General features: G+C 44.2%; 2 protein-coding genes across 4 annotated transcripts in view; both read right to left on the bottom strand.

Moving 5' to 3' along the window:
* Positions 1-5,960: 5,960 nt before the first annotated feature.
* On the bottom strand, positions 5,961-8,103 carry golt1a (golgi transport 1A). Its single transcript, XM_069678866.1, has 5 exons — positions 8,079-8,103; positions 7,534-7,625; positions 6,914-7,092; positions 6,308-6,371; positions 5,961-6,154 (listed from the first exon to the last, which is right to left on the bottom strand). Exons 1-5 carry the CDS (start codon positions 8,101-8,103, stop codon positions 6,125-6,127), a joined length of 390 nt encoding a protein of 129 aa, XP_069534967.1. The 3' UTR covers positions 5,961-6,124.
* Positions 8,104-8,768: 665 nt separating this feature from the next.
* plekha6 (pleckstrin homology domain containing, family A member 6) overlaps positions 8,769-23,729 on the bottom strand; it is a 52,211-nt gene continuing 37,250 nt past the window's right edge. Inside the window, exons 13-23 of one of the 3 annotated variants that reach the window (XM_069678211.1) lie at positions 23,551-23,662; positions 23,305-23,444; positions 20,900-21,067; positions 20,035-20,104; positions 19,264-19,367; positions 18,316-18,474; positions 17,993-18,154; positions 17,687-17,820; positions 16,452-16,600; positions 14,240-14,347; positions 8,769-13,323 (exon numbers count right to left, since the gene is read on the bottom strand). In XM_069678211.1, coding sequence (XP_069534312.1) covers positions 14,250-14,347; positions 16,452-16,600; positions 17,687-17,820; positions 17,993-18,154; positions 18,316-18,474; positions 19,264-19,367; positions 20,035-20,104; positions 20,900-21,067; positions 23,305-23,444; positions 23,551-23,662 — 1,296 coding nt within the window. In that variant the 3' untranslated portion in view covers positions 8,769-13,323; positions 14,240-14,249. The remainder of the gene's footprint in view (positions 13,324-14,239; positions 14,348-16,451; positions 16,601-17,686; positions 17,821-17,992; positions 18,155-18,315; positions 18,475-19,263; positions 19,368-20,034; positions 20,105-20,899; positions 21,068-23,304; positions 23,445-23,550; positions 23,663-23,729) is intronic. The other 2 variants (XM_069678212.1, XM_069678213.1) reach the window with 2 other exon arrangements.

Raw genomic sequence — 23,729 nt, 5'->3', positions numbered from 1 at the left:
ATAAAAGCTGAGTGTGTTGTGTATCTGCAGGCTCTCTGGGAGCAGAGCGGCGCATCACTGTGATGAAGAACTCTCCTGTGACTGTCGTTTGTTCCAGCTCTGAGGACCTGGTTAGGTGTACCTGCCACTCTTACCATCAGGACTGTGAGGAATGTCTGCATGTGATCAGACAAAAACTTCCTGTAAAAATCTCGGAGAAGTTTCCATATAAATATTTCAGATTTTTGGGTCTGCAGCGCTCACACTCCGGACGTTACGCCTGCTTCAGCTCAAGCGGCCGATCTCTGGGAAGGCAGTTCAGGTTAAACGTGACTGAAGGTAAGATACGTCTGTGTTGATCCTGCGCACTAGTGTCGCTTTGTTAGCACCAACACTAACTCCCTTCACTTCAAACACAACAGCTCGGTCTGAGGCCCTCCGCTTCAAACCAGATGCACCTGTGGTGTCAGACTGGCACGTGCAGAGCTCCATCACATCAAATTAAAATATGCAAACTAGTAATAGAGGCATGATTGGGTTAGACTTTCAAAATAAAGCTTGCTGAGAAACATATCAGACGTTTAAATATAAGAAAGTGAGCCGTTCATTTCTAGCAACAATCAGTTAATCAAACTCCAAATTATTGATGACTAAGGAGGCTCACATGATAGTGTTATATTCTGATAATATAAAACTCTTTTCGGACGTTATTTGATCTCATATTATTTTGTGAGTTCAAACCTTCTATAATCATAGACGTCCATCAAATTTACATCCTGATAAAACAACGGGACGGTCTTTCCCTCCTGACTCTCACTCACTGAACACATGAACAATGTGAGACAGTCATTAGTTTCTTTGAACATCAACCCGTCTGACTGTCGGCACTAAACTTTGAACCTGGATGTTTTTTATAATCTCTATAATTGTGGTTTAAACTGAACTCTGCTGATGTTTCTCTTCCTCCTGACAGACCAAGCCCCGGCGGTAATCTTCGGGACTGTGGGTCAATCTGTGGTTCTGTCCTGTGGACCGGAGTGGAAAATCATGGCCGCCTCTCAGAGACTCTGGTGCCGCCTGTCGGGTCCGGATACGTGTGAGCCGGACTTGGTTCTGAGTGTTCAGAATCAGACCAGAGGGGACTTCAGGGTCCTGGGCGGTTCTGGATCGTTCTCCCTGCAGAAGGATCACCTGAATCTGAATGATTCTGGATCTTACAGGTGCTCTTACAGCATCCAGAACCAGACCATGGTCCATAATGTGGACCTGCAGGTTAGAAACAGATCCTTACAGATCGGACCGGTCCGAGTCAAGGACCAGCTCCTCCAGGTCACATGTGAGTACTCCCAGGAGCTGCGGGACTTCTCTAAGTCCTGGTTCTGTGACGGTTCTGAGTGTCCGGACTCAGTGAAGATTGTGGACGACAGGCTCAAGTCTGCGTTACAGTTGAGTGTTGATGATGTGAACTGTTCAGGTGTCTCATTCTTCGAGTGTGTGTTAGAGGCGACAGACAGGTCTGTGCCCTCTGCAGTTTATCAGAGACCTCAGAACCCCGAGGTGGACCTGGAGGTATCTTTAGGACAGAACCGGAGGGTCCAGGTCCAGGCCTACAGCCGGCTCAGACTGGTCTGTCCCAAACCAGACTGGTCAAACCTGAAGCCGATGACAGGGGGGTCCTTGTCCAAAGACTACGATTATAACTACAAGTGGGGGTTCTGGTGCCGAGTGGTCCACTCTCACTGTTTGGATCAGAGCGAGAACGTGAAGGAGAAGGGCAGCTCGCTCACCTTACACACCTGCATCACACCTGACGATGACGGAGTGACGTACCGCTGCTCCTCCGACGGGTTCCATACAGACGTCCAAATCCTCATCAAAGGTGGGACCATGTTTATGTGTGTGTTCATTTTTAATACAGAAAGAAGGTGCTATTTTAAAAAACGATGAGAAACCGTTCGTCCGCTTTTCTCCTGAAGTGTAAAGTATGATCCCTCAGGGTAGAGGTTTGTTTCAGGACAACGTTAAAAAAGAAAATTCACTTTGACGGCTGAGCTCCTGTAGATCAGAGTTCTCTTCAGGGACAGGTAAGAGGTTAATATGGCAGCATGAGCTAATACAAGTGACAAGTTTATTCCTCTGTTTTTTTCCTGTGTCTTCTGTTTTGAGGTTCAGCTCTGCAGCGTCTGGCTTTGACACACTTCTGTCCACTGTAAACTTTGTTTCTTCCTGATATTAAAGTAAACTTTGTTTCTGCCTGATATTAAAGTAAACTTTGTTTTTATCTGTTAATAAAGTTACAGAGAGATGATGATGACAGTTAATAAGATAAAACATGTTAATATGAGTGTGTGACATGATAATCAGACACACGTCCCTCCCTCTGCTTCATCTTCACCACATATTTACTCTGACCTGTCAATCAGTGACATCACGTTACTATTCATCCCCCAGGTGACCCTACTCCTCCTCCTCGTCAGGCTCCTCCTCGTCAGGCTCCTACAGCTGTAAGGTAGGTAGCTCCACTCTTTATTAACATTAACATTACAGTATAGTATATAAAGTATATATAGTAGATATGTGTTGTGTTTCAGGCCCACGCGTGTCACAAAGCAGAGGTCAAAGGTCATCATCTCGGTGGTCAGTGTGATTCTTGTTCTGCTCGTCGTTCTGTCTGTGATGCTCTTTAGATGTAAAGGTGAGACATACACTCAAAGTATATTTTATGATATGAATCAATGTAACGGGGCTGGTCATATTTAATGTGAAACTTCAGACTAACTAAAAACTAAACGTCACTACCTCCTTTTGTCCTGTTTGTCTCTAAATATAGACTGTGTTTCTGTGTTGCAGGTCAGAGACTGACAGAGAGGCTTTGTGCTCTGTGTGAGAGGAGGTCTCCACTATCAGCGGCCGACGTGCATGCTAACATTCATGCTAACGCGTACGCTAACTCAGTTGCTCAGTATTACAGTCACCACCACAGACAGCTGCCCCCCCCTCAGAGACAGGCTGAAGGTATGAAGCATTTTATCAATTAAAGCTGAACTGATTATTATTATGCTGTTTATTATCATAGGTCAGAGGAGTGTGTGTGTGTGTGTGTTTGTGTGTGTGAGCGGTGTGTGAGTTCAGTTGGACACAGTCTCATGTGAAACCGTCGTCTCCTGAATGTGAACATTGAAACTGTTTTGTGTTCTTGTTTCAGTTTAACAGACCCAGTTAAATACATGTGTTAATACATTTTATACAATAAAAAGATAGTTTTCATTAGTAGTAAACATATTTATTTACCATCATCTCCTCGTCTCCTCCAGCTGTCAGCACTGAATGTAAAACTGTTGTTCTTTACAGAAGGAGAGACGCAGACTTCCAACAGCTCAGAGGATGAGGTCAGTTATAATGCACATGTTGTTTCCTTCTTTTATACACAACATACTTTATATATACATACACTACCAGTCAAAAGTTTGGACACACTTGTATGAGAAAATGTGTCCAACCTTTGACTGGTAGTGTATATATACTGTATATAGTATATGTATTATATAAATAATTTATATTTTAAACCAGAATCTACGCCCACGCCTCTTAAACAGTCTGTGGTTCCTCATGTTTTAGTTATGTCAAAGTTATACTGAAACAGTCTGTTAACATGTGAGTTTTACTAACTTACTGTTTGATGTTCCTCCACAGTTTGAAGAGCTACCTGTCCGTCCTCAGACATCCGGCAGCATCTCTGCAGAGCAGACGGAGTACGTCTCAGTCAGAGCAGCTCTCAGAGAGAACATGAACTCTGTGAGGGACGCTGAACGCTCTGAATACAGCAGACATGTTGGAACTGACCGAGAGGCAGGGATGAGACAGAGAGAAGCTCAGACAGGCTCAGACTCAGAGAGCGACTACAGAGAGGAGGGGGAGGAGGAGGAGGACGAGGAGGAGGAGGAGGAGGAGGAGGAGGAGGAGGAGGAGGAGGTCACCTACACTCAGGTCACCATCAAACCTAAATACTGACACCTGTAGATGCTTCAAGAGCTGAAAGAGGAGGTCAGAGTGGAAGCATCGTGATGGTGATGGTGATGGTGATGGTGATGATGGTGATGATGGTGATGATGGTGATGGTGATGATGGTGATGATGGTGATGATGATGATGGTGATGATGGTGATGATAGTGATGGTGATGGTGATGGTGATGGTGATGGTGATGATGGTGATGATGATGTGATGGTGATGATGATGGTGATGATGATGGTGGTGATGATGATGGTGATGATGGTGATGGTGGTGCTGGTGGTGATGGTGATGATGATGTGATGGTGATGGTGATGTGGTGATGGCGACGGTGATGGTGATGATGGTGATGGTGATGATGATGGTGGTGATGGTGGTGCTGGTGGTGATGGTGATGGTGTTGATGGTGATGATGATGATGATGATGATGTGATGGTGATGATGATGATGGTGATGATAGTGATGGTGATGATGATGATAATGATGATGATGATGTGGTGATGGTGGTGGTGATGTTGGTGATGATGATGATGATGATGATGATGATGATGATGTGATGGTGGCGGTGATGACGGTGATGATGGTGATGGTGATGATGTGATGGTAGCGGTGATGACGGTGATGATGGTGATGGGCTAAAGGATAATATCTTTTTATATTAAGAGTCGATAACGTTGATAGACTCACAGTTTAGTGTATATTCACAGAGTCACACGGCAGAAACACAGACAGACAGTCTGTAGTTTTCTGTTTGCACATTAAGAACCGGCAGGAGGACACGCCCACTTCTCAGAGCAACGATGAGCTGACAGAAAGCTTTAAAGGCGCTTTTAAACCAAAGGCTGGAAAGCGTCTGTGAAAGTGAGCTCCTGGTTTCCTGTAAAGACGAGGAAACGTTCAAAATGAAACGTGATGTTTATGTTATGTTAAACATGATTCATAGGAATGTTAGCAGAAGCTAAGCTAGCAGCCCCTCACGGGACATCCTGTCTGCTGAACAAACACTGAGTTTAAGTCAGATTTATTTAGTGATTACGTCAGCGCTGCGTCTTTATGGCTAATAATCAGTGGTAGTAGCTAACATAAGCTAACATTAGCCGCTAACATTTTCCAGAATAAAAAATAATTGTATTGATAAAACTGATAGTATATGTAATGTTGACTGATCCTGCAGTTCCCGTATCTGCCTGTAGGTGTCAGTAAAAATCACATTCACTAACACCCTGTCGGATATAAAGAAGTGTATGAGTGTATCTGAAAGCACACAAACATGAGCTGTTTTCATGCTGTCCTGTATTTTATGTATTTTGAACATTAAACATAAACTGTGTTTCAGTCTAAACGGCTTTCAGCATCGTGTTTAAAATGTATGAATAATAAATGATCCTAATGATTCTTTGCATTAAAGACACATAAATATATGAATATTACTTAATATTAAAATATAACACTGCTGAAGTAGAAGACATGTTGCATTAGTGATGTCACTGGTCATCTATAATTATCTAATCTAGCTAACGTGACAGAATCCACCGTCTGTGTCACAGCTTTGCCTCCTCACAGCGGTCTCACACTCACACACAGATGTGCTCATTTTATTAACTGTTGTTTGTGAAGTTGCTTTGTAGTTCAGAAGGTCATTGTTATTAACTGTTTGCATGCTCTAACCTGCAGGCAGAGATTATACAGGTGAATACAGGTGTCAAGACTTGCTCAAAGGTTAATAAACGAGGATAATAAATTATGTTCAGTGGAAATAATTTTAGTACAGCTCTTTGACCGACTGAATGCCTACATCATGTAGAATGATGAATCTAAAGTCTGACATCATGTCGGCCTGCACAGTCAGAATATAAGAAACGTTTAGACAGTCACATTTTACAACTGTTTATTTACATCATGAACCCTGAGATGTTTGGTGTCAAAGAGAGAATCTGAGAGATGTCTGAAAGTTTGAGTGCAGAAAAGCCTGGAAGATATTCAGCCTGATCACATGATCAGCTGTTTATTGACTGGTTTTTAATTGTAAACGTTTTAGGTACAAAAAACTGAACATGGTAAACAATAAATTAATCTGAGCAGATAGAGAGCAGTTATTAAGTCGGTCAGAGGACGTCAGGCCTCCGTCTGTGCTGCTCAGACCATCGACGAGCTGCTGGGGAACATCTGAAACACACGAGAAAACATCTATAATACAACTGTGATATGTGATATATTTATTGTATATGTATATATATTATATGATTATGATTATATATTTATGATATACTGTATGTGATGTATGATAGAGTCTATATGATTAATGAGAGCACGACTCACAGCCTGGAGGAACGGGATGTTCACTGCTGACAGCACAAAGCTCAGCGCCATCGGGAAGAACGACCTGCAGAGACGAGAAGAGAGACGGGCAGAAACATGAGCAGACAGACGGGCAGAGGGACCAGCAGAGACAGGCAGAGAGACCAGCAGAAAGACGAGCAGAGAGACACGCAAAGAGACCAGCAGACAGACAGGCAGAGGGACCAGCAGAGACCGGCAGAGAGACCAGCAGAAAGACGAGCAGAGAGACAAGTAGAGAGACAGGCAGAGGGACCAGGAAACAGACGGGCAGAGGGACAAAAAGACGGGCAGACGGATAGGCAGAGAGACAGGCAGAGGGACAAAAAGAAGGGCAGAGGGATAGGCAGAGAGACGGGCAGAGGGACCAGCAGACAGGTGGGCAGAGGAACGGGCAGAGAGACAGGCAGAGGGACATGTAGAGTGACAGGCGGAGTGACAGACGGAGGGGCGGGAAGAGAGACAGGCGGAGGGGCAGGCAGAGAGACAGGCAGACAGACGTGTTCAGTCAGTATTTATGACATAATGAGAATAAAAAAAATTAAATAGTCATCATTTTGGGAGAAATCGACTGGTTGTGTTTCTGACCTGAATAAAAGCATGAAGCCGTAGCTCTCTGCCAGCAGGCCGGTGATTGGCCAGCGGCAGAGCACCAGGGACACGCCCCCCAGGAAGAAGAAGGAGCCTCTGAGCTTGTGTCTCTGGAAGAAGAAGGTGGATGTCCTCCTGACGCCCACGATGAGCATCAGACCGCTCAGGAACAGGATCTGAAACAGGACACCACTCTGAGAGCCGTGATCACGTCTGTACACCCTATATAAGCTGTCTTTTAATCATCCTTTTCACACTGTGTCACTGTGTGCTGTGATGTGTTCATGGTCACACTGGGAGTGTCGGAGGATTCAAAGCTTCACCGTCAGGACCTTTAATGTCTGTTTTGTCTCTGACAGTGAACTCTTCATCACGCCCTGCTGTGCATTATTCACTTCATCACATATTCAACCCCTCAGTCCTTCAACAGGAAGTGACATTTATTATTACCTCACTTCCTGTTTAAAGCGTCAGACCTCAGCCGGTCAGAGAGTGTAAACAGGAGCCGGTGATGGTGTGATGTCACAGTGTGATGTTGTGATGTGTTCCCTGAGCAGACGTGTGTGTGTGTGTGTGTGTGTGTGTGTGTGTGTGTGTGTGTGTGAAAGTTTCCTCACGTTTCCAAAGGCCAGCAGGACCGAGTCAAAGTACAACAAGACGCCAAAGATCAGGAAGAACACGCCGAACCCCATCAGACCCAAACCTATCTCTGTAACACACACACACACACACACACACACATCATAAATGTCTCACTGTCGAATGATCACACTGGCTGTAGCTTTAATTCTCTGTCTGATTCTTTAAACCTGCAGAGGCGCAATATGGACATGTTTCAGTGTCTGCTGGTTTGACATGCTGCTGTGGAATCCCTCAGTGCAGAACAGAGTGTATTCTGGGTAATGAAGTCACCATTAGCTTCTTTATACATAAGTCACAGAGTCCTTTAAATAATGTGAGACATGAATCAAACATGTGGACCGTGAAGAAAGGTTTTAACAGCCATCAATCAGCCGTTCATTCAGCGGTAACAGCATGAACTGAAACTTTAAATACTCTCTTATTGTCCACCTGAGCTTCAGACCTCCCCCCCACCACACACACACACACACAGAGTTGCACAGTGTCACACTACACAACATTTTTACAGTGTCACACTCACTCTGCATCTCCGTGACAGCAGCCATGATGGTAATCCTCACGCACTCCTGCCTGTCGCCCTGTCCCTGATCCTGTCTTCGTCTCTCTGAGGTTAAACGTGTCTCTCTCTCAGCTGTGACCTTTGTGCGTTGATGTTGTCATTGTTGGCTGAACATTAACCCGAGCACTCGGAGCCGCTCTGTGAGCTACCTGAGTGATGTCGTCAATCAAAGGTATATTTCATGTACTGATGTGTTATCAGGTGTGTGTGTGTGTGTGTGTGTGTGTGCTGTCACTGCTTCTTTAATAAGCACAGCTCAGCTCATTTCATCATTAATCCTCAGACGCTGTGAGTCTGTGTGACGCCTGAACCTGCTCATTCAGGTGTTATCAGGTTTAATTAAACGCCTGTTATCAGTCGTCATCAGGAGCTCAACTGATTAGTTATTATGTACTGTTAAGGTGGAACGACATATATTTACATTAAGGTGGATGGGGCAGGACACAGGAGGAAGTCAGCTGGTCTGAAGAGTAAAAAGTTCACCGAAGTCAACGTCGGGATGAAGGTCACTTTTATTCATTTACAGGTAGCTTCTCATTTCTCAGGGTGGGGGGGGAAGGGGATGTAGGGGGGGTCGGGGTCAGTCTGTTTGGCAGTGAAGCTCATCATGCACAGGTGTGCAATAATAACAGGTATCAGGTGTTCACACTGTTTGTTTACATTCACTTTATTGCAAGCAGATTATTTGTCTCTTTTCATATTTGCATAGTTCAAGCAGTTTGTCCCCAAAGAAGCAGGTTACATGAGATACACTGAAAATATAATGTACACATTATTTATTGTCATCATTAACAGATGCTACATGTGGTATCAAAGATGGACTCAACTTTTGACTTCCTGTTTTTAACGCTTCAGGTTCCTGTTGTTCAAAAATATCAAAGTTGTGTTCAGACGTCGTGCAGAGCGATAAAACCGTCCTCTGTGACAAGAACAGAATCGAGTGTAAAAACCATCAAATACCATGCAGATAAAAAAATACTCCGTCTTCTTCTCAACACGTTCCCTTTCTTTAAAAAACTGAAACAAAAATAGAAATTTCTCTGAAATCCTTTAGTTTTATTGTGAAGGGAGAGCCGCCACTGCTTCCTGTCTCATAATGTCTCTGGGCGTACGATGGCTTTCGACAAACAGCTGAAACACTGAAAAGTGGACAGACGTATAAACAGCAGATATACACAAGACACAGGGTCAGGGTGTGTGCGTGCGTGTGTGTGTGTGTGTGTGTGTGTGTTTGTGTGTGTGTGAAGGGAGGGGGTCACAGCGTTTAAATCTGGAGGAAACAGCAATAAAGACACAACAACTGTTTTTGAGAACAAGTTTCAATTTTCACGCTTTGACCTGTAGGTGAGAGCGGGGGGTCTGTAGGTGAGAGCGAGGGGCTGTAGGTGAGAGCCGGGGGTCTGTAGGTGAGAGCAGGATAGATTCTGATTCTGATTATTATTTCTATGGAAACAGGGATGAGTTAGAGCAATGATAAAAGTGAGTAGATATGGTTTATTGAGGGGCTAAATCTTCTGTAATAACATTAGACAAATTAACCTTTTGGCAGGTTAAAGCTGCAGTTGGTAAGATGGAGAAGAGAGTGGAAAGATTACAACCTCCAGGTCCCTCCCCCTCTCTCTCCGCCGCGCTTCAGTCCTGCCTCCAAAGCCCCTCCCCGCAGAGGAGGCTGTCATGCACTGCACAGGCAGGCTAGCAACCACGGCAACTGATTAAGCCAGGTAAACAACATGGCGGACACACCGGTAAGAACGTGACATGTCACCAATCGCAGCCGTTGTTTTACACCACCAACCCGATCGATGCAGATACAGTGTTATCGCTGTGAATGGTAATCTACAGCAGATTCTATTTGGCAAAACCACCAGCACTTAGTTTGCTAACAGAGACTGAAAAAAAACAGCGCCAACTAAGCAGTAACACGCTAATGTAAGGCGAAATGAAAAACATTTAGCCGTGAGAGCACAGGCACATAACTATCAGGGGAAAGTCCGAAGCGGTAACATTATCCTGGGCACTTCACAAAGATATTTTCAGCCACTCCGCCATGAAACGACGCTAAACAGCAGCCCCATTGGGAACAAGCTAACGTTAGCCCGACTGCAACACCTACGTAACACGTCACAGTAACCGCAGACATCTGAACAATGTGGAAACACATTTTGAAAACAAATACAGCAGAAATTAAGCTGGGGTAAATACCCGTCAAGCAGAACTGTGGCTAACTAATGTTTACTCTTGCTTTGTTTCTGTCTCGGTCCAACTCTTTCTTTATAACTTGCTTTTCCTCATTTGTCTTCCTCGCCTTAACTCTCTCTGTAGGGCAGTTTTTTCAATCCCGGTGGTTGTTTTTCAGCCATTGTGGATACAAAACCTACTGATGCCGCACACACTGAAAATATTGAGCTCGACAGTGTGAGCATGCGCGGGGGGGAGTGGGGCTGAGTGAGCAGTGATTGACAGCAGCCTGAGAGACTGCTCGGCTCTGATTGGTTGTTGTGGTTCGGGAGCGTTGGGTTCTTGCCATTAGGAGCAGTAGGAGGAGCCAGAGGAACATGATTGTTTTTACAGATTATCTCTCTCATGGGATACTTGGGATAAAGTGATAAACTGCATGTTTAAAGTGACAGTTTGAGCAAATATGACAAAAAGTCAAGTAGATACTGATCGTTTGTAACAGTCATTGCTGCCACTGATAACAGCAACTCCTCCAGACTTAAACTCATTATAATACGTCTCTTTATGACAGCATATAAAACAGCAGACTCAGACATATGGCACTGCATGACTGGATGAATGATGTGATGTGTTAATGACAGTATATAAACTCTGTACTGACTGCATGTTAGCTAACCTCTCTTTACACAGACACGTTACTCCTCTAAGGTCACTTCTATCTTCACTTTACGGATCCAACGTTACCTAAACTTTAAATACCAACAATCAGAGTGATGCCAAACACAGAGATGAACACATGTACACAGTGAAGACTCTGCTTTATATCAATTACACTCATATGCTTCTGGACTACAGGTCAAAGGTCATGAAACATCAGCGCAGAGAGGTTTATAAAGAGCAGAGATGGTGCTGGAGGTGACGTCACGTCCTGCTAGCAGTCTGTGCTAACATCTTCACTGTCCACTGCTTAGAGAGTTTTAAATGAACCTTAACCGTCGTGTAGTCGGACCACTTTATTCTACCAGGAAGAGCCTTCTGGACTTAAGTTAACCATAGACTGTATATAGAAGAGGAGTGAAGCCAATACAGAAGTGCCTCATTTTCAGCAGGGGGCGACTCTCTTTGTTTATTCCCTCAGTAAACATTTTCCTAATCAGTTTATGGTCCCAATCCATAGTTTCGAGTCTTCTTCAACACAGCATGATCATTGGTGCTCCCATTTAGAGTCACAGAGACCATAAAGCAGGGGAGGGTGTAGGGTTGGGCTACCTTTGATTGACTGGGATGGAGACATAAAAAAAAGAACATGCTTCTTTTAATTAGCCGAAATACACCAAGAACCACTGCTGGTGTTACGCTCTTTATTATGCCTGAGCCACAACAAGGTGTGAAAGGTGTCACTTCCTGTCGGACAGCCGTAGTTGGATCACGTCAGTCTGAACACAAGTATCTGCGAGTCCCTCCACTGTTAGTCTGACTACACTCAGACCCAGATGGGAGAATGAGAACCACACCACAGAGTCCTGACGTCCATGCTGCCTTGATCCTCTGAGGCTCTGTCTACTCTCAATGCCTGATATTATTATGATATTATTATTATTATTGAGAGTAGAGAGAGCCTCTTTGATGTCAAAACTTTTCGCACGACAAGGCTAAACTTTACGACCATGCAGATTAAATGTGTCCTTGCGTGTTCCATCTCTCATGGATCTCATCCATGTCCCATAACGAGGACAACTTGTACCAATGATGATGATTTAGCCTCTGGGGGAGAAGGATGATATTTATGGGGAGCCAGAAGATATTTGGATGATGGTTAACAAATATCCAGGATATGACTTCCTCTCACGTCTGCTGCTCATTGTTTCCAGTCTGACTGCACGTAGAGAAGCGAGACGCAAGTCACAGTTGAGAGATTCGGCGACTGGGTTGTTTTCTGCAATGATATTCAGATGTCTGTTCATAAATGCTGATGGGTTTCAGCATTACAGCTGATGTGTTTGCCTCTTTTTGCTCTCCACACAGACGGTTCTTCCTGCATACAGCCAAAATCTGATTAGTCAATGCTACTCTGACTACAAACATGCATCTTGTCCCTCAGCTACAGATTGTGATTCCTGCGCACATATCCGTTTGTAGAGATTAAGGACAGGATGTTCAGCAGGTCAGTGAGATCATCGCTCTACCTCTCTATAAACCCTGTTCTCCTTTGTGTTTGGTGTGAAAGATGGGTGATGCACTGAAGCGAAACATAATCCAGGTGATATTAGACCCAATCAATATGGATGCTGATGTTTGCACATGAGTGTAATTGAAACAGAGCAGGTCGCTGTGACAGGGCAGTGTAAGGATGGAGGTGAGTCAGGCATCACAGTGAGTTCTGGAGAGTCCTCAGACTTCCACGAACGATGAGGATTCTCTCTCACAATCAGTCGATGTGGGTGAGGCCCTCTGCCCCTCACTGAACCATGGATGTAGATGATCATGAACATCGTCCTCTCTGAGCAGAAGGAGATCCTCTCGTTACGCTTCGAGTGAGACTCTTTTCTACCTGTTCACCTCAGAAAGTTCCATCCGTCCTCATCCAGAGCTCCTTCTCTTGTTTTATCTCCAGCGTGGTCCTCATACATGCAGTGTTCCCTTGTGGTCAACATCAGACCGCAGTTCATTATGAGTGTAAAACATGTCGTCATCAACATACAAGTTCATCTGTAATCTCTACTTTGTAGAATGTGTCCTGAGCTAAATGATATATTACACAGTTTGAAGCTAGAAGCTAGCTAGATCTGCAGCCTCACACAGTGGGAGTCGTCGGGGTCGGATGGGTCAGAGGTTTTATTTGGGGGTGCGTTCACGAGTCTCAAGTCTTCTTATATAATCATCTCCTAGGGCCTCCTCTGACTGCTCCTCGTGCTGCTGATGTTCAGGTGCTGAAGAAAATAAAAGTCTTTATTCTGAGTCCGTCCTCCTCATTCTGTTTGTCCTCAGAAAGAAGCTCCGTCAAACTTCACCGCAGCCAGAGCTTGAGCTACAGACACAAAGAGACAGAGAAACAAGGAGACAGAGAGAGGGAGAGACAAGGAGACAGAGACAGAGAGATAAAGAGACAGAGAGACAAGGAGACAGAGACAGAGAGACAGAGGTACAAAGAGACAGAGAGACAAGGAGACAGAGAGAGGGAGAGACAAGGAGACAGAGACAGAGAGATAAAGAGACAGAGAAACAAGGAGACAGAGACAGAGGTACAAAGAGACAGAGAGAGGGAGAGACAAGGAGACAGAGACAGAGAGATAAAGAGACAGAGAGACAAGGAGACAGAGAGACAGAGGTACAAAGAGACAGAGAGACAAGGAGACAGAGAGAGAGACAAGGAGACAGAGGTACAAAGAGACAGAGACACAAAGAGACAGAGAGACAAAGAGACAGAGAGACAGAGAGACAAAGAGACAGAGACAGAGAGACAGAGGTACAAAGGGACAGAGGAACAAAGAGACAGAGAGACAGAGACAGAGAGACAGAGGTACAAAGAGACAGAGAGACAAAGATCAGACTAACTTCAGCGAATGAACGTTGACTTTGGACAGACTGTTACATTTACGTTGTACAAACTGTAAGAACCATCATAACAACCAGTAAACTCAGGATAATGTCTGAAGACGTGTTCATTATATAGAATCTATGGACTCTGTGGAAGCAGTTGTCCCACGCAGGCTGCATGCCGTCCATACCTTCCTGATAATGGACACCTGATCAAGCATTCTGTACAGAATCACTACTACAGCAGGACGAGAGGTGTTTATACAGGAAGGAAGGATTGTGGCGTCATCAGCAGCTGAGATATCTAAACATCTCTGAAACATAAAGTGTTGCATCATCAAGCTCAGTGAGGACATCAGGGGAGGGGGAGGGGACAGGTGCACATGGTGTGGTGGACGCACACTCACCTTATAGGACTCACACCTTCATGATGTGGGCGGAGTTGGGGTAGTCAGCGGAGGAAGGGGGAGGGGCCAGGCTGGTCGGGGAGGTGGGGGGGCTGGGGGCGCACTGGGCTGGAATGAGATGGCGGGAGGAGGAGTGAACGGAGGGAAACAAAGAGTGCAGAAGTCAGAGAGGAGAACAGTGATGTAAGAGGTGAGGAGGAGGGACACCTGAAGACAGACATGTGAGGACTCTCAGGGTGCAAACTGATCACTGTGGTTTTAAGGGACACCATCCTGTTAATACATGTCCAGGTAAGGCTCAGGTATACCTGTGTGACTTAACTGTGAGTATGAGGAGGGTCCTTAAAGAAGAGCATGTGTGCTGTGAGGTGACACTGATTTATAGTTATAATGCACCACATATAAACTATTACATTATTACTTTTATAGATTAATTAAATGTATTAACACAAGGCTTGATGTAAATACAGATTCAAAGTTGTTGAAATGTTTCCTTCTTTCTCTTGAGATATGTGAGATATCTGAACCTTATAGGACCTGAGGGTCCTCAACCTCAGCATGTTGATCTCCAGATGTTTCTGTACATTAATCCTCCCACACTGGGAAAATATGGACCTGTTTTGATAAAGTTGAGAGTGAGATATGGATCCTGTGGGTTAGAGTATGATTTATGTAAAAGTGTTCTCTGCAGCCCCGTGAGGCGCAGCCATGCTCTCTAAAAGCTCTGGATTATAAATGTTTGTTTCAGAATAACTGAACTAATGACCGACACACAGTGACTGTTCATCTGAGAGTCAAACTCAACCTGCCTCTCTTCATGTGAATTCATCTGTGCAGCTGAATGTGAGATGATGCAATAAGACAGGATGACATCATGACTTCATGTAATGAAAGACTGAGGATGTGTCAGGTCCACATACATGATCATATATAATACAGCTGTGAATTAAGCTTTAATATGAACATAGTGAATGATGCAGAGGGAGTGCGTCTTAAAATTAAGGTTCCAGACATAAAGAGAAATCCTTTCTTATAACTTATATGTCCTGCACAGGGTAACTCTACGAACCCTACCTGCTCGTTCAGCACCTGGACTGATCTGTGTGTGTGTGAGACCTGAGCCCTAACCCATACCACTGGTCTAACACACTCACAGATGTGTGCAGTGAAACGTTCGGAGCAGAAGGGAACTGTGCCATCAGAATGTGTTGTGTTGTGCCATTTTAAACTTGGATTCCAACAGGACTTGGCATTGAAAAAATTACACACAAAGGAGTCATGTGCAGACATGTGCATAAGTCCGAATGTGGCATGTCCTCTGCTGTGTAACAATAGCCATCTGAATAATTCACAATGTCAGTTTTCGGGAACACAGCAATCCACTATTCATTAAATCTAAACTGATTAAACTTCATGACATTGTGCAGTTTCAGGCAGCAATGTTCATGTACAAAGCAAGAAATAATCTTTTACCATAACATACAGGAAATGTTTCAGGAAAGAGAGGGAGGGTACAATCTAAGGAGAAAACTAGACTTCAAAACTCAAAAAATACGCACAACAAGGAAACAATTCTCTGTATCAGTTGCTGGTGTTAAACTATGGAATGGTTTGAATGTGGAGCTTCAACAATGTCCAAACATGATTTACTTTAAAAACAGTCACAAAAGCATAATCTTCACAAAATACAGGGAGGAGGGGTCTTGATGTTCACCAGCCATTTTGGGTTGGGTCATTCTGTGTATTTGTGCACCTCTGTTTAAATAGTGTAAATTGTTGTTATCATTGTTATTATTGATACTAATATTATAATTGGTACTAATATTATCAATTTTGTTATATTACTATTATTACTATTATTATCATCCTTATTATTATATGAATAATGAGTGAACATGGGGGTAGGACCCGACAAGTGTATGCTTCTTCCAACTCCTTTTTGAATGTGTACAATGGGTGGAATCACACTGGAGATGATGTTTTGTTGTCTTGTTTTATTTTTATCTATTTCTTTTGTACATGTTCAAAATAAAATCAATTGATCAATCAATCAATAGTGAATATTTAGCAGCTATTAGCGGTGCATGGTTAGCGGTGCATGGTTAGCTGTGCATGGTTAGTAGTGCATGGTTAGCGGTGCATGGTTAGCTGTGCATGGTTAGTAGTGCATGGTTAGCGGTGCATGGTTAGCTGTGCATGGTTAGGTCCTCACCAGACAGAATTCGGCTGCGTCGAGATGCCTCAGCAGCGAGAGCGCAGGAGATCTCGATTCGCTTCTCCTGCTCCTGCAGCTGCTGCTGTGAACTGGCGGGAGCTCCGCCCTCCACCGGGCCGTCCAGCAGAGGAACCATGTTCTGCAGACTGAGGAGTGTTGATGGAAGGAGGAGCAAAGACGGAACAAGAAGAGGTTTTTGTTATAGTGGATATAAAATATAATATCATCTGCATAGAGACATTTTGTGTTTTTGATATTTGTTTCTGAATTGTTATTTCTTATTTTTGCAAGTGGTTCTATTGTTGTTGTACGATGGCCAATGAAAACCTGTTTTTAAACCCAGTTTGATTCTGATGTCTAATAATTTCATTTTATCTTTATTTAGCTGAAACTGACCGAAGGACATTTTGTCCACCGTTCCTTATTTCACATTTGATATCACAAAAGATGTAGACCTAATATTTGATCTCTAACTTACAGTCAGTGCTCTGTCATGTATATTTCAGGTACAGTCATAAAGAAATGTCTTTAAGCCAATCATAGATTTTCTGATTCAAAGACAATCTGATACTACTACTGGTTAAAAAGCCTCCTTCTTCCGCATGAACTCACAGAGTCGCTCACAGAGTGTTCTGTCCTATGTAGAAAAAGGACATTTTGAACTGTGGAATTAAGTTTTGTTTTTATACTGCCCCCTCCTGGTTCTTTTTAAGCACTAGCTTTGAGGAGTGAATTTCACTCAGTACCAGTTCAGTGCGGTAGAGGACAGGCTGCTTCTGCGTCTCCTGCTGCATTCTGAGTTCTCCATTGTTGCCTTGGACACTATTTGTCCGTAAGTATTACGGTTTTGATTTCTTTGACGTAATAAGACTCTTTGAGTTGGTTATTGTGAACGTAGTTATTTAGTAGCAGGCAGAGCTGTAAGCTAGCAGTGTGACTCAGCATTTTTAGTTCTGAAGATTTGCGGCCTTACATTTTGCCTTATTGTTTGTAATCTCTACTTTTATTAATTAAGTATGCAAATTTGTGTTTTGTTGCAGTTCTACAAAAGTGTGAATTCTTGACTAAAATACCAAGAAAAGTTACGCCTTGTGCTTTTTGGAGAACTATCGGGCTTGAATACCAGCAACTCAAACGCAAGGACAGTATAGAGAGAGATCAGCATGTGAAAAACATGTGAGCATCATAGAAAACTAACTAATAATTGTCTAATAAATGAGATTAAAACCCACTTGGATTTGGCGATGAGCGTCTTTATCCGCTCCAACTTCTTCTGCTTCTCCTTCTGCTCCTCCGGGCTCAGAGGAGTGTCGTCCTCCACGTCCAGGTAACGCTCCGGGATCACTACTTTGTCAGGAGCCATCAGCTGCAAGACAACATGATGACCGTACATAAACATGGATGGTTGCTTTATTGATATTTAGGTTTAAGTTAAAGTTCTTTCATGCATGTATTTATTTACGTGTTATTTCCAGTATATACACCTAACAAACTCTGCATGAGAACAATATGAGCGAAAGAGTGAACGATCAGCTGACCAGGCTCACCCCCCTGCTGATGTCCAGGTCGAAATGTTCTGGTTCAATCTGAAGTCGTCTCAGGCGAGCGATCTCCTCCCGAGGGGACTCCTGGCCCTGACCTCGAACCGCCGCCTCCAAGTCTTTAATGTCGATCTCGTGAGCGGTCAGCCGCCTCCGAATCTGTATTCACACACACACACACACAAATTGTAGCTTTCTTTATTGTGTACGGCCAGGGCTGTGCAGACTGCATGCAGAGGATGCGCTTCGTCAGAGCAGCTGCTGTACGTACTACAAAGCACAGAGCAGGTTTAATGTTTGAGACAATGGTATCATCATACCACTTTAAAGTTGGCTGGCGACTGTCCACCTGACAGGTTTAGGCTCCGCCTCTTGTCCCTAACAGAGCTGCTCTGGTTTCGCCGGATTCGCTCGTTCTGCTCCTCCACGCTCATCTTGGACTTCACCTCTGCAGTAAACACAGCACTCTTTGGACGTTCCTGTGACAGAGATGTGGGATTCAAACATCATACAGTATCATACAACATACAGCCAGACAGAGGCTACTTAATGTCTCTTGGAAGTAGTTGGAGTTCCCCTTGGTACCACCCCTGGGCCTCTCTACTTCAATTTCAAATGTCGTTGGCTGTCTCTAACTTATGTGAAAATAGTGGTAAGGATTCAATCTCGAAGATTTCAGTTTGTTCTCTAATGGTGATAAATGGTAATAATGGAGGCACACTTCCCAATTTAACCAGACGTCTACGGATGGCTCCCGTTGTTAAGGTTATAACTCGCCGATGGTTGCTTTCCTTTTTAGGCTGTTTGCCTTCATCTGAGCGTCAATTTAGTTTCTTTTTCTTTGGATTTAAACCTATTTTTGAATCTGTAGTCAACCATCTTTTCTATGTTTGTTCAGCCATAGTAGATTACTGTTTACTCGCAACACTTGCAGAGACCGGAAAAGCAGCCGCTTAGCTCCGCGTACCCTCTCTGGCAGACCAACCACTGCTGGGTGTTGGAAAACACGTCACTAACTGGGCACCGCTTGAGATTTTTTGTCGCCACAGACACCGAGTCCATAATAATACTATACACTATAAATGCAAAGGCTTTCATCAGTGGGCCATAGGCTTAATCACCATTGTGTAACCTCATTCGGCAATAGATAGTGACTAACAGACATTTATTTACAAGAAAATCTTCGAGATTAGCACTTTAACTATCTGAGCTCCAGCAGCAAGACTCATTGTCCTTGTAATAACCTGCTGATGAAAGGGTTGACTTACCCTGGAGATTCCATTCTGCGCTCTGCCGCGATACCGGGACACTCCAGCATATCCAATGTGTGCCTCGTCAGTCGGTGACTTTGTTCTAGGAGGAACAATGCCAACTGGCAAAGACACCAGAGATCATTTCAAACAGTACTTTCTGTGAACGAACCGAAGGCTTCGTCCACGTTGTTGCGTTTGTTTTTAAATGTTTCACTTTGGGAAGGTTTACATCTGGCATCCACAGTGCTCCGTTGTTTCAAAGCCCTAAAGCAGAGACTGCTGCCAAGTGCCAGTTTGAGGCTCCAGGGTTGTGTTTCAGTGTACACAGGCAGAAACTGCACCTACACCTGCCCTGATTTGTCACGCCCCGGTCATGTGACCCTTTTCCTAACGAAAACAAACGTCAGCTTTTAGCATTGGTTTGGTCAACATGAATAACTAATCCCAGGCTCTGCTGACCTTGTTGTCTCTGCTTGCTGCTGTTGTGCTGTTAATTCTGCGCTCTAATTCTGTTACTGCCTACATGTGCAGGAGGGAGCTTCTGTGTCCAGCAGTGTCATCAGCTCTACATGGAGAGCTGCTGTTTTGGATGAAGGGAACCAGTCTGTGTTTGAACCTGCACAGTGTACAGTGTACATGTACGATGATGCTATGGGTGTTCTCAGGCATGTTAAACATCTGTCTGGACGGAGATTTTAAAATGAAAACGTAGCAGTGTGGATGAGGTTATTTGCTGGATTTTGATCAGTGAGTTTATCACATGTGAAATTGGAGCTTGTCGCTGACCTTTGTTCATGGTGGACTGTCGGTCCTGGGCCTGGTCCTGCACATCACTGAAGTTGCTCTGTTCTCCAAACTGTGAGACAGAAAGCTGATATAATTCATCATGAAACTTTGAACCTGAAGCTAGTGAACACAGTTTAAAACATATGAAGCTGCTGATTAAACAGAATGCATTCAAATGCATTACTGTCTACAGCCATCGGGCAATATGTTAAACTGGCTCGTGCACCTGTAATGACAGGAACAATGCATGACTTAAAGACCTGATCACACCAGCATGTTTGACAGTGAAGTTTCAGATCGACTTTATTTCAGTGGATTTCAGGGACCAGTGGATTCTGCTCAAACTTTGACTGTTGTTACCAGTTCAAAGATTTCGCTCGAATCCTCCAGCTCCACCTTATTCGTGAGAAAGACTTTCACTGTTCTGCTTCCTGGTGTGAACATGTGCCAACTAGCTCGACTACATCGCTACCAAGAAACTAGATACGAAGGCACATAGACAGTTTGACGGACGATCTGCAGCTGTAGAGAACTCCGACCAGGTGCCGGGACTCATGGCGCTTTGTTTAAAGAAAGAGACACTTTGTGTTAGAACATGCAGCTGACAGGTTTTAGTAGAAGAGGCATTAAAAAGAGCAAAGGGGGGCAGTGCTTTGGGAGGTCATGTACGGGCTGATATGGAGGCATGGAGGAATAATCAGAGGCAATGGGGGTAACACTTGAACAAATGAAGGTTTGAAAGATGAATAACATGGAATTGGAGGGAGGAATGGTCTCTGGTGGCTCACAGGGTTAAAAATGATGTTTTAAAAGATGACATTGGACAACAGGAGCGGGGGAAGCGAGGGCAGAAACACCCAAATACCTTTCTGAAGAGAGAATCTTCACCATCTAGGTAACCATCATCGATGCCCAAGCTGCGTAGCCAGGCGGTGCTGTCAAAGGGCAGGGGTGGGATGGACGGGGGGAAGGTGGAGGAGGGCTCCAAAGGGAAGTAGGACTTGGGGAGGGGAGGTCTTGGGGGAACATTTTCCTAGACCACCGTAAGGGCAGAGAGGAGGGAGGAGGGAAGGAGAAAGGAAAGGAGGAAGAGAGAGGGCTGCGCATCAGGAGGTGATAATAAGCCAGGCAAAGTGCAGAGCAGAAAGGACTCATGGGAATGATTCTGTGGAGTTGGGTCTTGATCTCATGTTAAGGAGTAAGATATGAAAATCTGTGTGAGGAACATGAAAGACCCGCCTGACAGCTTCTGCGTTCTTCAGTCATTTTGTCTTACAATATTCATTAAGCGCCTGATCTGATGATTTTTAGCCTAATGTGGCTAACTAACATTTTAACACCAATGGTTTGCCAAGACACCAATTAGGGCCATGTTTGGAAGTGAAGGTGACGGGTACAGCTTGTCATATTTCACAGAGAACCTGGACTCCAGCACTTAGTCCAACACGAAAGAATTCAACTGACAGGGAACTCTGAATCTTGTTAACAGGTGAGCAGGTGTCCTTCACTTTCAAACCACAGAGGGGTTTTATAGCCTGGCATCGCAAATTTAAAATAGCCTGGAAAGTCAGTGCATCCTGATTTTTGCTGTGCCTTATCCATGGATGCAGACCATGTGTTTGCTTGCTACAACCATCAGGTGTTGTAGCTTTAGGCTTCAAGGCTAGGTAGTTCCAAAGTCCATTTCATCTGGGTTCTAATTCAGAGAATACACTAAAGCTGATTTCATTGTGTAACATTAACAACCATCCATTTCATTTAATACTGATGTTATAGCAAATTCAGAATGTACACATCAGCGGCGGCAATCTTGGTTGTTTACAAAAATGCCTAATATTAGATTACCAGTTGTGATTGGCCCGACCTGAATCAGGTCAGATGGAAATCCGTCTGAACTGGAGGGGACCAGACGCATATAAAACATGAGCTTGCTGATTTGTCTGGCTCCCAGTTTGATTGATAATTATTTTTTTTTTTTCATGAAATGGATCAATAAAGGATGTTCTTTAAATAAATGACAGAAAATGTCTGAGTGAACCCTTCACTCAATGTAACTCTGGCCAAATGTCCTGGCTTACATACCTAAAACCTTTTGGGAATCACACTGAAGCACCAAAGTGCCAAAGAGTGTTATTTAAAAAATAGATGAGCGATGCATCCGGACACTTATTCTGACACTGTTCCATGGGCTTCCTGAAGAGCATTAAATAGATGTGCACTGCTAACTAAAAATGTAGCTAAGGTTGTGTTTGCAAAGGCAATGAACAGCACCAGAGACTTTACAAATGGGTACAAAAATTATGTCCTGTTACCTCAAGTAATGTCAAGGTAAATGTTGCTGATACAGGGTAAAAATAGGGGATTACAAGAATGGAGTGTTGGATGTCTTTCTCTTTAAAGATGGGTCTGCATGAACGCTGTACCAAAGCGATTACAGTGGGAATGATTTGGGTAGGTATCTGGCATAGCACCTTCACCAGCATCACATGATGGCCAAGAGGCCAGCTGGCAATGATGCAGAGTTTCTGGGCTTGTACCTCTGAAACAAGGGACTGAAGGTGTATAAAGATTCGGGCTGTAGCATAGTGATAAAACATCGGTCTGATAGGAGTCCTTAAGATGCAGCATCTGGGATTCAGGTACAGAAAAGCGTCTGTTGGACTGGTTTCTTGGACCATCATGGTATCCTGTGAAGTGATACCTTTGGGAGTCTGGATAGATGTCTTTTCTGAGGCCAACCTTGATATCTTGGCTGTTAACCTTTGAGGTTAACCAACTAACTTCCTGAAGGTCAGAGTGGACTTGGACTGTGTCTGAATGCTTATTGGCATATCTGGAGTCCTGGCATACTTGGAGAAAATGGATCTGGTCCATTGCTCTGGCTTTGGCTGCATTTAAAGGTTGGTCATAGTGTGAGTTGGTTCTGCAGTTAATGTTTTGGTCTGTTTCCTCTATCACTGGGTCTAATCTACTAAAGGGCTCCCTAGGGTCATGGCAAGCTAGGCAAAGTTCAGGAAAGATGTGTTCATGGGTTTCACAACCATAGTATTTTATATTTTCAGAGTGCAGACTTGTGGGTGGTTCTATGAAACTTTTGGGTCTACTCCGAGGCTTAAGATCCGGTTTGAAATGAGGTAATGTACAAGACTTGGGGCGGGGTTTAGGGCTTGATATTTTATGCATTTCTGGGTTGGTTGCATAGTCTGAAAATTGGCCTGTGTCAGGTTTTGGATTGGGGTTGGTCCCCAGCTGGGTGTGTCCGGTGCTTACCTCCGGGCCCAGCTGTTTGTTGGGGGAGGCCTGGGAGCCGGGCACTGGGGAGAAGGGGCTGAGTGGGCTGGTGAGGCTTACTGAGCTCAGGGGACTGGCTGGACTATTGGTGCTAAAGGAGCCTGATGCACCGCTGGCCACTGTAACAGAGAAAGACAGGGAGGGGGGGTGGTCAGGGACAACCATTAGATATACCACTGGTATTTCTACTAAACCTGTGGTCATTTTCACGATCAAATGTGTCACCTCTGTGCTTGGCTGTGTCAGTGCCTCTGGATGAGTTGTTCTTGTGCAGTCCCTCTAACACATCCTGGACGCGCCAAAACTCTTTCTGGATGTGCCTACGAACCAGCTCACTCTGCAAAACACAACAAAGAATTTAGAGAAATAAGGTGAACAGAGCCAATAAAACCACTGAAGGAATG

Source organism: Semicossyphus pulcher, unplaced genomic scaffold (assembly GCF_022749685.1).
Source record: "Semicossyphus pulcher isolate SPU_LCO1_2020_fin unplaced genomic scaffold, fSemPul1.0.p SCAF_3, whole genome shotgun sequence".
Lineage (NCBI taxonomy): Eukaryota > Metazoa > Chordata > Actinopteri > Labriformes > Labridae > Semicossyphus > Semicossyphus pulcher.
This window is presented reverse-complemented; position numbering and strand designations above follow the sequence as displayed.

Excerpts from the sequence above, each read along its gene's own strand:
- golt1a (XM_069678866.1), bottom strand. The coding sequence starts at position 8,103 with ATGGCTGCTGTCACGGAGATGCAGA. Across the intron at positions 7,626-8,078 it reads TGCTGTCACGGAGATGCAGA|AGATAGGTTTGGGTCTGATG; the intron begins GTGAGTGTGACA and ends TGTGTGTTACAG. Across the intron at positions 7,093-7,533 it reads TCCTGCTGGCCTTTGGAAAC|ATCCTGTTCCTGAGCGGTCT; the intron begins GTGAGGAAACTT and ends GTCCTGTTTCAG.